Source organism: Miniopterus natalensis, chromosome 12, assembly GCF_054644295.1.
Source record: "Miniopterus natalensis isolate mMinNat1 chromosome 12, mMinNat1.hap1, whole genome shotgun sequence".
Taxonomy (NCBI): domain Eukaryota; kingdom Metazoa; phylum Chordata; class Mammalia; order Chiroptera; family Miniopteridae; genus Miniopterus; species Miniopterus natalensis.
In genome coordinates, this window is record NC_142092.1 from 52,537,047 (window position 1) to 52,554,208 (window position 17,162).

General features: G+C 41.7%; 1 protein-coding gene across 1 annotated transcript in view; it reads right to left on the reverse strand.

Annotated features, from left to right (window-relative positions):
* The window catches only part of GRIN3A (glutamate ionotropic receptor NMDA type subunit 3A), a 127,171-nt gene that overhangs the window by 80,231 nt on the left and 29,778 nt on the right, over positions 1–17,162 (reverse strand). Inside the window, exon 2 of the mRNA XM_016225027.2 lies at positions 1,915–2,519. Coding sequence (XP_016080513.2) covers positions 1,915–2,519 — 605 coding nt within the window. The remainder of the gene's footprint in view (positions 1–1,914; positions 2,520–17,162) is intronic.

Consider the following 17,162-nt stretch of genomic DNA (forward strand, 5'->3'; position numbering starts at 1 on the left):
ATGATCCGTACGTAATTTCATGTACAAAGTGTCATGGGATCCTTGTGGAAGGGGGCACATAACTTAATATAAATTAAATCTTGAGGAGCCAGAAAGATCAGTATGATCTTGATAAAATGAACTTGTAAGATGTATATTATAACCCATGTCAACAAATATATTTCCCTGTAGTTTTTTAAACATTTTTAGGATCCAAACAGAATCATTTTTCTTGGGGTTTCCATTTTACATGAGACAGAAAGATGCTAAATAACATAATGTATTTTCACCAGTGGTTTTTCGCTGCCTGCTGTTTATGATTGTCCTCTCAAAATAATGACTATTCTGAATTATAAATTAAAACTTTGCTTATATTTTTGTTATGAAGGAGAATGTTTCTTATTCTAGATAAAATCCTGAGCCTCAATTATGTGCTAGTTCAAAAACAGTAGATTAAATCTAAACAGCAGCTATAAAATAAAAATATGCACAGAATTACATCTTGTGGAAATTCAAATACAATATGGAGAAAAAAAAAGGAAAGATAAGATTACGGTATAACATCTAATTTTATTATTAAAAGCTTCCTAATAAGTAAATTTTGAATTATTTTATTAACAACTTTCTTTAGGGAGTATATAGGCTGTGCTTAAACTATGCCATATAAGATGGTATTTAGCAACTTGCACATAGTAGGTGCTCAATCCACACATGCAAAATTAAATGTAAAATGCTTAGATTCTCCTGAACTTTCATCAAATAATCGTATCTTTCTAAAAGGTAAGACAGTATGAGGTTACTTTGTGTTCCTCAATATGGTCAGATGTCCCCGTTCCAAGAGGATTGCCTGAAAAATGGGCCCTAGCCTAGAGCTAAGCCTTCACCTCTGAAAGAGCAAGTAGTTCTCTGATTTGGCCTCTCTGACCATAGGTGATCTTTTCAGAAAAACTTCTAGGCTTCTATGAAGTATCCTTTAAGAATATTCTCCTTTTGGGGGATCATGAAAACAATTTCTATAAAATGGGTTATTCTTTCATGTAAATGGGAGTTTTCGTTTTAGTTTCTGAGCCAGACTAAGGAACTGGAAAGATACCAAAATTTTTAAAAAATCTATATATATATGTGTGTGTGTATATATGTATAATACTCTTGTAGGAACTCTTAATTCATTCTTTCTATGTATGTATGTATCTACCTACCTACGTATCTATCACAATGTCTCCATGGGTAGTAGGATTTATTGATTACGTAAATGAATATATAATATAGGAAACTAGGGCTCAGAAAAGTTAGGAAACTTGACCAAGTCACACAAGTAGTAAGTGGCAGAGCCAAAATTCAAGTTCAATCTGGCTCCAGGGTCTATGCCTTAAACCACTACTCTATACTGTCTTAAGCACCAACGTCTGGGAGGAGAGAGAAAAGTCCATCTCCTGCATGACTAATGTTTCTCTCTCTATAGATTTAGAGAAATTTGTCCAAGTTTGTTGATATGGAAAAGTGTGAGCAGGGGTAGAAACATGTGTTGTGCACCTACTACGAGCTGAGCACAGTGTTAGGTACTTTGCATATATAATTTCAAGGTATTTTTAACATAATATCAGGCTATTCAATATTACCCCAGTTTACTAATCAGAAAGCTGAGGCTCAGAGTTGCTGAATAACTAGCCAAGAACATACGGCTAGTGAGGGACTAAGCCAGGGCCTAAAAGCAGGGCTGAGAGTTCTCCACGACACCACGTCCTAAACGCCTACAGATCAAATTCCAGACAACAGAGCATGAAACACCAGCCTCATGTAACCAGAAAGCCTCTCAGAAATATTATTCGAGTTTGAAGTTCCTCAGAGTCAAGACTTTTGCCAAGGGGACAGACGGGAACCTGACTCCCTCCCCCAGCCCGGGGAGAGGGGTGTACCCCAGGCCTCGCATCCTACCTTGACAGATATTGTCCCGAAGTGAGATTCGCAGTTTCCACATCCATGCAGTTCACTGTGCTGGGGATGAGAGCCAGTTCTGGCTGGATCATGGTGGCCGTGGCGACAGCTCTTGCGACCAATTCCATGGCATCTTGCACATAGTATTCAAAGACCGACGGTGTCGTTTTTCCGTGAGCAATGAGCCCTAAGGGAAGACCTTCCGTCCTCAGTTCCTCGACGTTCTGTGAGTCCCCCAGCACCCAACGAAGCTCGGGGGGCATCACCCCAAACTGGGTGGTAATCTCGAAAATCCGCCGGACGCTCTCCATGTCGCAGCCGAACATCACCATGGTGGGCGTGCTGTTCCTCACGCTCTCGAGCTGGGCCTGCAGGAAGCCCACGAGGGCCTCGGGGGAGGAGAGGTTGGCGGTGATGTTGACGACAGAGCCCAGGCGGAACCTGGCATTGTGCTGGGTGAGGCGGAGGAAGTCGGTGATGTTCCAGTCTTCCTGGCACAGCAACAAGCTAAAATTGTACCAGTTGTTCATGGTCAGGATTGAGACAGTGACATCAGCGTCAGAACTTAATGAATTTTCTAAACTCAGCTGTAGGTGAAGGGGACTCTGTATTTAAAGATACGAAAAAGAACAATTAGGAAGCACTGGCCAAGGATTATAACATAGGGTACTTTTGCTTTCTCATGAGGCTTAATCCTTCCTTTTGCCCTGTTGCATCCAAATGAATGTCTGGGATAAAATTCCCATAAATTGGAAAGCTGTGTTTCCCGTCTAAGGGAATTACTGATTCCCTACAACTCATTTCCTGATAATTTTTGCTAAGAGTATCGGACAGCGGATGGTTCTCGGTGTAAATGTTGGGGTGACACAACCATACGTACATTTGGTCTTAAATTTTTACCAGGCTTGCCTACTTCCTTGCAGGCTGACCCCTTCATGCGTCCCATTTCTCACCATCACTGTTATTAACCTGTTTGTTAAACTTTCCTCTCAGCGGAAAGAGTTGAAAGAAATGACATTTGCTTCCATTACAATGACTAGCAGGTACTTAGATAAGGATGGTGTGGGGAATGGATGCATCATAGTTTCAACGTCCAGCCCCTGAGGAAGGCACTTCTAATATTCGTGGTGCTACGGTCTGAACGCTTGTGTCCCCCCCAGTTCATAGGCTGAAATACTAACGTCCAGGGTGATGTATGAGGGGCTGGGGCCTTTGGAAAGCGATGGGGTCATGAGGACGGAACCCACATGAATGAGATTAAGGCCTGAGGGGTTCGAGAGACCTCTCTTGTCCTTTTTTTACCATGTGAGGACTCAGTGAGATGTTGGCGACCTGTGACTCAAAAGATGGTCCTCCCCTAACCAGATGAAGTAGAAATAGTCCTCAAATGGATAAACTTGTTACACTGTATCTCCCCAAGATAAACTTGATGTATTTATCATTTCCTATTGACACCCTGAGAACGTTTAGCACGATGCCTTACGTGTGTTGGGTGCACAATAAATATTGACCACCTGGAACTAAGCCTGTTCCCACTGGGAGCTATTCCACTATTGGATTACTCTTGAGAAAGTGTCCAACATTTGGGTCAAGAATATCAGTAGAGAAACGAGGAGGACTTTCTCAGTAAAGTTTCAAGCCCTTGTACAAAAGGAAGTGTGGCCTTCCCTCATCCACACACACACACACACACACACACACACACACACACACACACACAAAAGTAATAAGAAATAGGATTTGAGCTGATTTTTGAATTCTTTAAAGGCTGGAAGAATGTTGATATGTTTAGAATAAGTGAGGGTTCCAGATGGGCTTATGGGAGAAGAACCATGACCAGAGGCAGTAAGTGAGGGCAGTCAGGGGGGTGGGTGGGACGGAATCTTCTAATGTATTCTGAAAACTGGACTCTCCTCCCAAATTAAGCTTTGTGCAGGGCTTGTAATGATAAAAGCAGAGCATTGGGGATCAGCTGCAGGCTCCATTCCCCCGGGAGAGGCAGCTTAAGCCCTTCAGGACCTTGCGTAGGTCGAAACTGGAAGCCAGTGTTGGCAATGGTAGAAAGGGCGATGGGGAAAGGCTTTTTTCCTTAAATTAAAATTGAATGACAAGATCAGATATTAGAGGCAAAAATGAGAAAGGTGTCAAAAGCCAGGAGCCCCAATCCCGTAGGCAGCTCCCGGGTTCCAGGCTGGGGGAGGCCTGCAAGGCCCTGAGGTGAGAGGAATGAAAGCTTTGCTTCCTCCCCCACCGCTGAGTCAGAGGAATTGCTCCAGAGAGCTTTCCTCTGTTCTCTTTTAGCTTCCTTCCTTCTTTATTTCTCTGCCTTAATCTTCTTCCAGAAGCAAAGAGCAATAGGCAAGCTCCAGATTTAGCTGGCAGAAACAAGCTATTCCCAACTGTTCTCTTGGCCTCGGCTCCCTACCCTGTTGCCAGTTTTCTTTCTAAAATATAAATGTGTCCATAGCATCCTTCTGCACCACAACCCCTGAATCACCCACAGGACACATTTGAAAACCGACAGTATGGCTTAGGAGGCCATTCCTAGTCTCTAACCTCCCATACCCCAAATATGCACACCAAGACAAGGCAGAGCGGACAATGTGTTTCTCGCGCCGGAGCGAGCATCTTCCTGCCTACACAGATATGATACGCTGATCTCGCCACCTGCAAGTGCATCTGCATCCTTCAAAACCCAGCTTTTCCGTGCAGACTTCCAGAAACTAGCTTAATGTGACATTTCCGACTGTTTCTGTTGCTGCTGCCGTTGGCCTTCCCCGCCCCAGTATTTTTCCCTATTGATTTCCTGCAGTGGGGGACTGGGTTTTTGTTTGCTTGTCCCTCTCACTGCTGACCAAGCAGAATTCATCATCTCACGTGTGTGTCATGGGGTCATGTTCATCCCTTTATTACAGAAACCTTCACACCATAGTGTAGCTGTTCGGTTATGTATTTATCTACCACGCTCGACTGGAAGCTTCCTTAGGACAAGGGCCCTGTCTCAACCAATTCCTCTAGCACGATTCTTAGTTAACCCGAGAGCGTTTGTCACACAGGATTCTTTTTTTTCTTGGCTTCAAGTTCTGGGCTGTGATCATAATCTCTTCACTGAAAGACTGAGAAGAAGACCATTCCTAGCACAACTTTAAGGCCCAATATTTTGTCCTGAGTTGCAGCAAGGGCCCATCATTCACTTCCCACAGAGGGATTCATGAAATCAGTATGTGAGGAGTAAGTTCTAATGGAGACAGGGACAAACATGTTCTTCCCTTGCTAAGTAGGGAAGCAAAATTAGCTGGTCATGTTGGGCATTTAGCACTAGACAGAGAAACCAATGCATGTGGCATGAGAGAGTGATGTGGGAGTAAAATGAAGACCCCCTGCCCCCACTCCCATGGGTTATAATTAATGCATATAATCACTATAATCATCCCTATAAACAATTCTATTATGCAAATCCAGATGTCTAAGTTAATCCTTCCACAGGCTCAAGGAACATAATTCTTCAAACAAATATTTATCCAATAATATTTCAGAAATGTTTAGTGATATGGCAGCCTGAGCAGCATCTCCCAATTTCTCTCCAGTTAATGATGAAAGCATGCACACGCACACAGATATGAAAACTTATAACACTATTATTCAGCCCTAAAAGTTCATCAAATTTGGGGATAAACATTAATTAAGACCTATCAAAATTCAGAAATAAAATCTAAGTCTTACTATGTTTGCTTTTTCACAGGGCAAACTTATGGCCTGAAAGAAGGTAGAGTTTTTTAAAAAACAATTTTCATATTGTTTACCTCCTAAATCAGAGATCCAATAACAGAACAACCCCAAACCCCCAAATTCAGAAAGCCTCTCTCAACCATGTGATAGGGTAAAAATGCCTCATAAGGGCTTTCAATTTATATAAATTAAAATAAACAAGCTCAGTAGGAGGCAGTAAGGAGAGAGAAAATACAAAGCTAAAAGTACTGATAATTCTCATTATTATATATGGTATATTATATATATTTATGCATTGTAATATATAAATATAATTATACGTAGTTGTATAACACATAAAACCATATATGCCAAAGTAAATAGATATTTTCAGGGATTTTTCAAATGTAATTTTCCTACACTTTGAATTTAATATTGATTTCTACCTAAGTTGACACACCACTCTACTCCATTGATTATTTTAGGGTTTTATTCCCACCATCATCTGCTTCTACAATAATTTTGGAGACTGAAATTTCCAAAAGTACAGGGCAAGAAGTGTGGCTGGGGAATGGCCATGCTAAAATGCCCTCGTGAATGAAATCTGAAGTCAAGTACAGAGTTGGAGAGAGAGAGGAGACACCAGGATGGCAGTGCAGCTGCCAAGGTCAGAGAATTGCAAGCATCAGAGAATCGTTCAGTGGTGCAGGGGAAGACTGCTTCACCTGCTATGGGTCGGAGGGGATTTATAAAATATTAAAATTCCACAGACAGAAAAGTCAGGCAAGACGGTAAGAAAATTCGGAAAAAGAAAAATGATAGAGGGACTTTGCAATTTCTATAAAACATTAATAATTAAAACAGGGAAGTACTAACAAAAGGATTAACAGGTAAATAAGTAGAACAGATGTTAATGTATACAGGGTAGGGTAAAAGTAAGTTTACAGTTGTTCGTATGGAAAATAATGCAATAATTAATAAATAATTATACAAGAATAAACTCAGTGTTTCACATACTTACAGCTGTAAACCTACTTTTGCCACACATTGTATAAAGAAGTACATGGACTTATATTAATATATTACACTATATTAATATATTACATGTTGAAAATTATAAAGGAGTATGGAAGTTGAGAAAGTAGATTATTTGGAAAAATAATATCATTTATTTATTTTTTTAAATCATTTTTTATTTTTCAATTATAGTTGACATACAGTATTATACTAGTTTCAGGGGTACACCCCAGTGATTAGATATTATATAACTTACTAAGTGATCATCCCAATAAATCTTGTATCCATCTGACACCATACATAGTTATTAGAATATTAATGACTATATTCCCTACGCTCTACTTTACATCCCCATGACTATTCTGCTACTACCAATTTGTACTTTTAAATCCCTTCACCTTTTTCACCCAACCCCACAACCCCCTCTCCCCTCTGGCAACCATCAAAATGTGCTCTGTATCTATGAGTCTGTTTCTATTCTGCTTGTTTGTTTACTTTGTTTTTTGTTTTTTAGATTCAATTGTTGGCAGATATTGCCATTTTATTTTTCATATTTTTAATCTTTGTTTTCTTTTTCTTCTTCTTAAAGAAGGCCCTTTAACATTTCATAGAATACTGCTTTGGTGGTGGTGAACTCCTTTAGCTTCTTCTTGTCTGGGAAGCTCTTTATATGTCCTTCGATTTTAAATGGTAGCTTTGTTTGGTAGAGTAATCTAGGTCGTAGGTCCTTGCTTTTCATCACTTTGAATGTTTCTTGCCAATCCCTTCTGGCCTGGAAAGTTCCTGTTGAAAAATCAGCTGACAGTCTTATGGGCGTTCCCTTGTAGGCAACTAACTGATTTTCTCTTGCTGCTTTTAAGATTTTCTCTTTGTCTTTAACTTTTTGCATTTTAATTATGATGTGCCTTGCTGTGGGCCTCTTTGGGTTCATCTTGTTTGGGACTCTCTGTGCTTTCTGGGCTTGTATGTCTATTTCCTTCACCAGGTTAGGGAAGTTTTCCATCATTATTTTAGGTTTTCAATTCCTTGCTCTCTTTCTTCTCCTTAGGGTAACCCCATGATATGAATGTTGGTACACCTGAAGTTGTCCCAGAGGTTCTTTACACTATCCTCACTTTTTTGGATTATTTTTTCTTTTTGCTGTTTGGATTGTTGTGGGTTTTTTTGCTTCCTTATATTCCAAATCCTGTTTTGAGTCTCAGCTTCATCTACTCTACTGTTGATTCTCTGTATGTTATTCTTCTTTTCAGTTAGTGCATCCTTCATTTCTGACTGGTTCCTTCTATGGTTTCCATGTCCTTTTTTATGATGCTGAAGTTCTCTCTAAGTTCATCTACCCTTACCCTAAGTTCATTGAGCATCCTTATAACTGTTGTTTTGAACTGCGTCCAGCATATTGCTTGTCTCTGTTTTGTTTATTTTCTGGAGTTTTGTTGTGTTCTTTTATTTGGGATATGTTTGTCTCCTCATTTTGGCAGCCTCTCTGTGTTTGTTTCTATGTATTAGGTAGAGCTGCTACATCTCCCAGGCTTGGAAGAGTGGCCTAATGTAGTAGGTATCCTGTAGGGTCCAGTGGCACAGTCTCCCTGTTCACCAAGCTGGGCACTCCACGTACAACACTGCTGTGTGGGCTGTGTACACCCTTCAGTTGTAGCTGAACCTTTATTGCTGTTCACACGTCAATGGGAGGGATTTTCCCCCAGGGTGATCTGCTGCAGGACTTGCTGCAACCACTGTGGAGGATCAGTTGTGCAGGGGCCCACCCACAGAGCAGGATTTAATTCAGTGGGGCTCTGGTGCCTGCTGAGTCTGTCCTTTGAGTGTGTTGCTTGTGAAGGTGGTTGGGTGATGCTTCGATGTGGTCTGAAGCTGTCCACCAGGTGCGCTGGCTCTGGGGCCTCCCCGGAGGTGTCAGCCAAGGTCAGTCACCACCTGTGTTCTGCCCAGGCCACCTGGCATAAGCTACAAAGTAAAAGCGATCTGCAGATTGTAGCTACTTGTGCTGGGCTTGGAGGTGCCCAGGAGAGGCTGAACTGTGAACCAAGGCCAGCTGCTGCTAATGCTGAGCCTGGGGCCACTTAGCAAGAGGTACAGAGCACTCTGAGGACAAATGTTGCTTGTTTGAGAGATTTTAGGAAATTCTAAAGCATGAGCCAAGACTTTTCCATTCCTACGGAAAAGTCACTGGAAACAGCTTGGGTGGGCCCACAAGTTGGGTGGGGCAGGGTCTCAGGAAATCATTAGGGCAGGGTGAGCAGTGATAGCCAGGTTGATGGAGACTCATGTATGGCACCTGCCTGAGGACTCTGTGGGGGGAGGGCTCATCAAAGAAACAACGGTCTCTGCCAGCCCTTCTCTCTGAGAGAAAGCTGCCCCTCCAGCTCTCATCCTGATGCCAGACACTTCAGTTCCTCCTCATATGTCCCTGGTGCCTTTTGAGCTGCTGCCTCAGTGCTGGAACTCAGAGGGACTGAGTTCAAGTAAGTCCATATGTGGGCCCTTTAAGAGGAACTGTCTGGGGCTCCAGCAGACCTTCACCTCACTCAGCTACAATCCCTTCTGGTTTTTATATCCAGAAGTTATGAGGACTTTTCTTCCCGGCACTGGAACCCTGGGCTGGGACCTCTCGCTCCTCAGGGGGGAGCTCTGCCACTGACATATCCCTCCAGATATTTATCCGCCATGTGGAAGTTTGCAAAAATCAGAAAATACCCATCATCCTTTGACCCCATCCTTGATTTTCCTGCTGTAAACAGCAAAGGACGCACTTCTGAACCCCATTCCAGATACATGAACATAGAAGACACGATTGGAGTAAGGAGACAAATAGACACTTAATATAATTATAAATTATGGAAATTAGTGCAAATGTAATAGGATGTAGCAAAACTGAGAAAGAGGGAAGAAAGTTCCAGAAAAAGTTAAATAATTATGATTAGTAGGGGTAAGTGGATGCAAGTGTTTGCACTATACGGGCATTCTCTAATTGGGACTTTATAAAAATAAACAGTGTATATAAAAACGATTATTCACTCTATGTAGATAACCATCGAATGATTTATAAAAGCATACATATTCACTAAAAATATGGTCTCATTTGGATCGTCCATTCTTCTTCAGCTAGGCACTATCTGTCTAGTCCTAGATAAGTGGTTGGAGCCACCACCTACTTCTATATTCCTTCTGTTTAATTCTGCACTGTCTTCTTTCATAGCGTCTACAACGTTCTTACGTCCTAAGCTGTTTTTGCTGATGATAAGGTAATCAAGCTGAGCTGTTCTCTCCTCTTCTGGGAGGCAGTGAGTACCAGTGGTTAGGGCTTCGTAGTTAAGGCAACATACGCTTACATTCTGGCTCCATCATTTAGGAGCCATGTGGTCTTTTAGTATTTCGGAATCATAAATTCTACATCTCCAAAACGAGGAAAACACTGCCTCTTCCCTTACAGATTCACTTTAAGAATTAACTGTGAGGAGGAGATAACGCAGGGACAGTGCCTGGTGCCTTGCACAGGGAAGGTCGGTTGTGGTCGTGGTGGCTGCTACAATCTGCTGGAGTTAGGTTGTTGCGTTGGAAGTGCTTGTAAAGTGACTGACTGTGGGACACTTTTCTCTCTGCTGTTGTTTCTTTTCTCTTGTCACTTTTCAAACAATGGTCCCTGAAATTGGTGTCTTTTATAGACACCAATTACATGAATTCTTTACCAGGAAAACAGCCGCTCTGTCTTAGGCTGGGTGAGACAGTTCACTTGGGAGAAATTATATTTACAGCATCGTTCCCTCTGCCACCCCCTCACCCCCAGAAAAGTCTCTTTCTTTGTTGACTAGATCTAGTGGCACTTTACAAGTTAAGGAATGTTTCGTGCCAACGGCTGGAGATCCCCATCAATCTTTGTTGTCCCTGAGAGCACAGATTAAGCTATTTTCTGGATCAGTAAAAGTTTCAAAAACAGGACTGGCTGCAGTGAAGAGCTTGCCAGAGAGCTTTGAGAAAGTCCCTTGGCAGACGAAAAGAGGTAATGAAACCAGGTTTGCTTTAAGAATGGAGAAAAGATGAAATTCTCTCAGCTCTTTCCTGGCAAGCAAACCCATTCAGTTTTGCCTTCTAGGCCAAAGCTCAGAAAGCTCAAGTGAACAGAGACGAAATCACATTCCTTTCGAAAGTCTGCGGGTTACTACAGTGTTTAAGGGGCCCAGAGCCGGCTTTCTGTGCTGTTATCGCTTCTGCTCAGCCAGAGGCTGCAGGAGGTTTTCTGTTTCTCATCTCACACCTCATTTGACCTATGTTATAGAAAAGTCTTTTTTTTTGAAAATTAATGCTTATTCCTTTAGAAGCCCAGGCTTTTAAGTAAATTGTTTTTAGGGTTGCATTAAGGATTCAGGCAAATATAATGCATAGACCTTGCCCAGAAATTGTGTTCTAATAATACAAATGAAAAGCTAATAATACCTACCATGTCCCTCGTGCTTTATGCATAGTGCCTTATATTATCCTCACAATGGCCTCATGAGCTGACTACAACGATCAGCCTCCTTTAACAGATGACCAAAATGAGGCCGAGAAAGAATAATTTCCCCAAGGTTGCAGTTACTAAGAAAAGGAGCCTGGATCCCAAACCCAAATATACAGGACTTGAGAGCCGTGCTTTTGGCCGGTACTCTGTACCGCTTTCTCCACCTAATAAGGGCAACGTGTGAGGGAGAGCCTTGACCTTTGTAGACTTAATATTTATAGTTCCAATCATTTGCAAGTAATCCTAAAGGCCCATGGATCAAGTCACTTTTAAGGTGTGCCCTGGCATGCGTTAGAGTGACGTGCCTTGTGTGGCTGGCACACGGGAGTCAGTGAGGGGCTCAGCCTGCTGCCCAGCACACACCTGGCTTCCCAGCCTTTTCCTTCGTTTATTTGTAGCAACTCTTATAAAATCATAAGACTCACATTTCTTCCTTAACAGCAATTTAATTTAATAAAGAAATTCAGTTGTACAATTAGAGACATCCATTTTGTGTTTTGTATTTGGTAGAATAAGAAAGTTTGGAAAAACTCACTTCAATTTTTCATTTAGATGCTACTGAATTTCATTGTTGAAACTACAATCCATAATGGCGTTCAACCAATATGGATGGGGGTGTCAACAAAGATCTTAGGACATATCCCTCAGGATTTTGAGTGATTTTATATATATATATATATGTATATATATATATATATATATATATATATATACACACACACACACACACACATAACAGAGTAGTACAGTGAATGCTTCAGGAGGCAGCACTGTGGACGCACGGTGTAGTTGGCATAATATTGCCAATCATGCTGGGTGTGGTCTACTTCACTGCAGCAATATCGGGAAGGCTGGTCTTGTCTCCTGGAATAGAGCAGGCAGTGGGAGGCTGGACCAGGCAAAGGAGGGAGTGTTGGCAGGCCTAACACTGTCTTCAAAAAAACAAAGGCTGATTTATTTATCCAACAAAACATGTGTTGAAAGCCTATTACCAGCCAGGCCATGGATGCAAAGTTGCATGTCTTCAGGCAGAAGAAACAGCAGAAGCACCCATGCGGTTCCCTTTGAACCAGTTCAATCTCTCTTCTCCCCAGGCCTCTTTCCAAAAACTGTGGCGATCACTCAAGCTTCCTGCACTGAGCTTTTGATCACGCATTTTTCCCATTCTGGTTCCATCTAATTATTGACACTCAACTAGTTCATCTCTATTCCACCTCACTTCTGCCTTTTGTTGTGGATGGTTATACTTTCTCTCGGCTGACCCTTGGTAACCTTGAAAGCCTTCGGCTGCCACTCATTCTCCGAGCCCGGTTCTCCCAGCCCACTCATAGAAAATATACCTACCCAGGGGATGGTATATACCAACCTCTGGGGATCAAAACCATCGCTGGTCAACCTGGGAAAGAGAGGGCTTTGATCAAGGGCTGTGGCTACAGAAGATATGCAGTCATATGGTATTGAGAAGAGAGTCAGCTCAGACAAAATGGCCCGACAATGGGAAGGGTGGAGCAGGGACAGATAGTCATTGGAGATGCGGGCATTTGATATCAGGAAAGACTATCAGCAAGCAACGAAGTCCAAAACCTTGGTCTGGGGTTGAGAAGGTCATTGCAATTCCCACCCAGAGCCCACCCGGTGGCTCTAGGTGGACTCAGATCTTTGAAGTGTGGTTCTGCCATTTATCAGTTGGGTGTGACAGGCTCTGTGAAAATCATTTAGCCTCATGGAGCTTCATTTTCCTCTTCTCTGCAATGAAAATACTAGCGGCCTTGCAAGGTTTGTGAGGATTGAAGAACATAATGTATATAAAGCGCCAGCATATTGTGCTCGCTTCGGCAGCACATATACTAAAGCCCCAGCGTATAGTAAGCAGTAAGTGGCAGAGAGCACTATAAAAATGAAAGACAATGCATTTGAATATCTGTTTTCCAGACAGTAAGGGGGGGGCAGGATCAGTAACCTAGGTAGAGGTAAAGGAGGCCTTTCTGGAGTAGAGCATAAAGTTAAATATAGTTTTCAAACTGTATGCCAATTTTTCATCTTCACATTAATGAGGACAAGATTATTTGTTGCATTTTCAGAACTTTCAGAAGATGTTGCATTAAGAATGCTTTTAGCTCCTATATCACCACCCAAGTTTCAGTCAAATTAAGTAATATTTGAATGAACCAACACACTTATATGCATCAGAAGGCAGGGAGTTAAAACTTGTCAAAGTATTCAAATTACTGTTATAGCCACTCTTGGTGACAAATTCTGGCATGTTTTTTTAAAAATATTTTTTATATTTTTGACAAGTGAGTTCATAACAGGGCCAGAAACTATTGAAATGTGCACCAGATAATTAAACTGTCTAGCATACAAGTTAAATTTCCTCTGGAAATTTGATTATGTCAATGCGGCTTAAAACCATTGTGAAGAGACTGCTTATGTCACATGCTAATTTGCTTTATTACACTAAGAGGGGGAACTCAGCTAAATGCTGATGATTTCTTTCTAAAATACCCTTCAGAACCAACAGCACAGTTGACACAAACTTTTCCCCCCAATTCCGTAATTCTTTTTTTTTTTTTATTGATACAAGTATACGTTTTATATATTTAAACTATGGCTCAACTAATTGTGATGTAATATAGCTTTTATATATACTGGTTTAGTGCCTCAGATTAATTTCATAATTGTAAAATCAGTTTAATTGCATAACAGCTTATTTCATTTGGAAATTAAAAAAAAAAAGTTATTGGCTCACATTCATTGCTTGATACCTGCCATTGACCAGTTTAACACTAGAAATAGTATTATGTGGTCACTTCGGCAGCACATACACTAGGTATCATATCAGCATCCCAGTAAATTTCCATATTAGCCATTTATCTCAAAACTGTGATCTACTAATTATGATTAAGCTTTGCTGCAATGACATTTTATTTCACTTGCATTACTAGGCTCGTATTAACATAATTTAATTCTTTGTGCCTTTCAAATCCTGGTTCAAAGCAAGAAAGCATTGGAAATGTTAATTTCAGTTTTAAAGTCCCTGGTCACAGAGGCAGTACTTTCTCATGAATTAGTGATCAAACTCAAAGGCTCGTTAAGCAGTCCTGGTGACCTCGGGGTCCAGGACAATGAATTCTGGATGAACAGGTCTGTGTTCTTTCCGGATGGTCTATGTGAGTGCTGTTCCTGACTAGGAAATAAAAAACGACCTCGTTGGCTAGTTTTCAAATTAAAGATTTGGACTGAATCTGGCCCTGTTGTGAACTCACTTGTCAAATCATTGCCCATATCCATTCAATAATCGAACAATGATCAGATAGGGCAGAAATATTAAGTTTGAATGAGTCGCCAAAAGCCAATTAGTGCACATATGATTTTAGCATTTGCTTTGAAAGGGATGTTAAAGCTCACCTAGCCCAAATTCCTGGAGTTTATGGAATGCCATAAATCGGGTGTGAGTTAAAGACATTTATCCTATTAGGAAGGTTAACCACTTGCTTAATTGCGGTGGTGTCTCCATTATGGCCTTTAGCGAATGTGGCTAAATTCTAGCATTCAGGACTATCTGCTTGTGTTTAATTTTATCTCCTGGATTTTACAGGAAAGATTCAGGCTCTGCCTACCTTGCAGACTCTAATATCTCTCTGTAATCCTCAAGCCACATCTAATTGCCCTTTATAAGAGGGGTAGAAAGAGTGCACTAACTTAGGAATTCATTACTTTTTCTTTTCCGCCGTTACAAACACATGAAGTCTCGAGAGCACTGTAACATTACTGAGTAATATGTTAGCTAACAAGAATCAAATAAAATCCAGTGGGTTTTCTGGGTTCCCACCTGGTTTAATGTATGAACCCTGGAATGATCTCTTTCTGGAATTATTTCCTGCTCATATATACTCATTCTGTTAGCATTATTTAGCCTCTATGGGGAATATTTTGTTTGAAATTCTTGCAATCACGGCGAAAGCTTTTAGGCTTTAAGATGGGAAGACTATTCAAAGATCATCATTAAGGTTTCTAAGTCAGTCCCTCCAGGGAGCTCAGACCCACAGAGAAAGCAGGGACCTTGAGGAGTCTTTGTTATTTTTAGGAAAAAAAAAGAGAACCGATAACCCAGCCTTTATAACATAGTCCAGCATCTCAAAATACGAAATTCACGAGGTTCATTTTCCCTCTCCTTCCACCTGGTCTGGATGATCCTGCGGACACAGGATCCTACCTCTTGCCTCCCTTTCCAGACTATGCAAGATCCATCTGAGAGACGGTGACACCTCCCTGTACACCAGCCCTCACGCTGTCTCCTTTGACACCCAACAGTGGTGGCATCTCGCCCTGATTGTTCAATTGCCTGAATACATCTTAGTTTTCTTTTATCTCGGAAGCCATTCTAAAACATCTGGACTTACACAAGCGCTCCGGCACTCGTCCCCACGGCCATAGGCAGGTCATTTTCTCTTTCCCCGATTTTGACATCACTGGCTCCCAGTCACCTTTTAAGGCTGTGCTCGGGCTTCCTTTCTCCAGGGAAAGGTGCCCGACTGGCCTCGCCCTCAGGCTGGATCACCTGCCTCTCTTTTAGCTCCGTACATTCCCCAATCATTTATTACACGGCATGCTCATCATGAGCTTACTCCTCTCTCTCCTTCCCGGACTATTTGGGGCCTAGAGATGTTGTCTTTTATGGTAAAATTCCAAGTAACACCACCCAAAAAATGAGAGGCTCAGAGCGAAGATTTGTGGGTTGAATAAATAAGTGGTGATGTGTAGTTAGGTTTAGACGGAGAGGCCTGACCTTTAGCTGAGATGTGTATCGATTTTTTATGAGCCATTTTTCCTTCCTATTTGACTAATACAGTTTCTCTCCAGAGGCAAGAGTCATATTATCTGCATTCCCATAAAATCTCATCCTTCTAAGAAGACACAGATCTTCTCTGGTGTCAATCAGAACAGCGGCACCCAAACGCTGAGAGGACTGACAGACCTGCTCAAGTGCACACGCACCTGAGGCGCAGTTTAGAAATACAAGTGAATCGTGATCCGCACCAACTCGGGGCGTGTCAGTCATTTTCTTTACACTCAAGACGGTTGTGGGGAAACATTTATTGTGCTTTATAAATTATTCATAATGGAATTTTTTTAAATGCCCCACACTGATGCATTTAAAATACGATTCAATATACAGAAGTACCAAAGTTGAGGCAGCCTTCAGTTACTTACCAGGTGCCTAACTAATCGAGGTATCTTTATACAAGTGGAGGAATAACTGAAATCTCAGGGACCACCCTAGAACAGTATTCTAACGAAGTAAATGGAAATAACAGTAAATAAACAAGCCTAAGGACTGCGAAGAGGTCAGGTAAAGGAAGATGACAGAAGTTTTACCAGGATTTTAAAACTTTAAAACAACACATCTATTCTTACTATGCATCTATTATTACTAAGAAAGTATCTTGCATTTTGCATAAAAGAGAAAGCCATCAACTGTTTACTTGAATTCAGAGACACAGCTATGCATGGCCTGCAGGATGGGGAGAGGAAACTAAGGACAGCTGTTTTGCCACAGTGTACATGGGGGAAGAGTGAAGATGCTTAACTTTCTCAAGACTGCGGCGGGCTGGAGGGAGGCCGGGCTGAAGCGTCTGGCCCTTCAGTTAGAGAAACAATAGGCAGTTTTTCATTCCTCCCTCTCACCTCCCGAGTGACCTTGTTCTGGAGTTTGCTTCAGCAGTTTCTCTCCCCTGGGATCTCCCATCAGCTTACAAACTTCCTTAACATCAGCCTTTCCTCCTCTAGCTACTATTCCAGACTTTACTCTTTCTCTTCAGCACAGTCTGGAGATTTAGCAACGCTCCAAGTTCCCGCCTCCTTGGCCCTGGCTGGGTAGCTTGGCTGATTAGAGCATCATCCTATTGTGCGAAGGTTGCAGGTTCAGTCCCCGGTCAGGGCACATACGAGAAACAACCAATGAGTGTTTAAATAAGTGGGACAACAGATTGATGTTTCTCTCCCTCTC